Below are 1476 nucleotides of genomic sequence, written 5' to 3'. Positions count from 1 at the left end.
GTGACGAAAGGAGAAAGGTGGTGGTGGAACAGAGAAGTATAAGAGTGAGTTAAAAGAAAATTAAAGGCATTTAAGGACTGGAAAGTAAGGCATATACAGGGAGTAAAGGAAATATACAAAAAAGTGGGAACAAATTCTAGCGGTAAATAGGCATAGCTATTGGAAGACTGCAAGAGCAGGTTTTGGGGCAACTGGGAGTCATCATGGATAGAGGTGGAAATATATTGCATCTAGATGGAGACATTAAGGGGGGATGGAGAGAATACTTTGAACATGAGAGAGAGAAGCTAGGAGAAGCACAAAAGGTGGAGCAGCCAGTGATGGTGATACGGAATACAGAAATGAAGCGGGCCATAAGTAAGCTGAAAAATTGTAAAGCACCAGCACCATCAGAGTTTCAAATCGAAGTTGTCAAGATACTAGATACAGAGGGGGAAGAATGGATGCTAGTTTTAATAAGAGCAATATTTGAAGAGGAAATAATGCCTATAGGCTGGGAGGAGAGTTTAATGGTATCTATATTTAAGCAGAAAGGTGACATCATGGTATTCGGCAACTACAGGGGAATTAAACTAACAGAGCATGGTTTGAAAGTTTCTAAGAGGGTACTAGATGAGAGATTGTAAAGATTGGGAATAGCTGTATGAATTCATGAGAAGGGGAGGGACTGTAGATGCCATCTTTATAGAAAGGCAGCTACAAGAAAAGAGATTAGAGGGAAACCAGAAGCTCTTCTGTGCTTGTACATCTACAGAAGGCTTATGATAGCATTCTAAGAGAAGTGATTTTATGGTGCTTGGTGAAAAAAAAAAAAAAAAAAAAAAAAAAAAAAAAAAGATCCAAGAAAATTTGGTTAGAATGGTAGAGATGAGATACAAAACCTAAAGGATAAAAGTTATAACAGCTGTTGGGGAACAGATCCTTTGAAGTTAGTATTGGATTACACCAGGAGTTAGCATTAAACTGATTTTTGGTTGTGGTGGTCTTCAATGTGCGCAGTGAAGAGATCAGAAATGAATAGTTGTGAGAGTTGTTATGATTTGGTAATTACCGGTGAAAAGGAGGAAGATTTACCAAGAAGGGTTGTAGAGTGGCAAGAGAAAGCCGCAGGAATGTAGAGGCTCGGTTATAAAAACAGATGGAACAAATTAGACAATTAGGATCAACCTTAAGTCAGGAGGGAGGATGTGAGTATGAAGTTGAGAATAGGATAAAAGCCGCCTGGGTGAAGTGGAAGGAGGTAGCACGAGTAGTATGGCATGTACCAACCGTGTTTCACACAATTGTACATAATTCCTTTTGTATATATTATGCTTGTATTTTCACTCTTCCCTCGCACTAAAACGAACATGAAAATTCATGTCTGGTTTCTCCTCTGTAATATTGTCTGTCTTGTGAACTTGTTATGTCCTGTTGCCTTGAGGTTTTGTATATAAGGAGAATGTTCTACAATAATAGAACTCAGTCGTTACCAAC

The 1476-nt window shown here is 38.6% G+C and overlaps 1 protein-coding gene across 1 annotated transcript; it reads left to right on the top strand.

The window, feature by feature from the left end:
* The first annotated feature begins 203 nt into the window (after nt 1-203).
* Nucleotides 204-626, top strand: LOC137648178 (uncharacterized). The gene has a single exon (XM_068381106.1). It carries the CDS (start codon nt 204-206, stop codon nt 624-626), a length of 423 nt encoding a protein of 140 aa, XP_068237207.1.
* The last annotated feature ends 850 nt before the right edge of the window (nt 627-1476 follow it).

This window comes from Palaemon carinicauda, chromosome 10 (assembly GCF_036898095.1).
Source record: "Palaemon carinicauda isolate YSFRI2023 chromosome 10, ASM3689809v2, whole genome shotgun sequence".
NCBI lineage: Eukaryota > Metazoa > Arthropoda > Malacostraca > Decapoda > Palaemonidae > Palaemon > Palaemon carinicauda.
The sequence above is the reverse complement of the archived record's forward strand: the minus strand, read 5'-3'. Positions and strand labels throughout refer to the sequence as shown.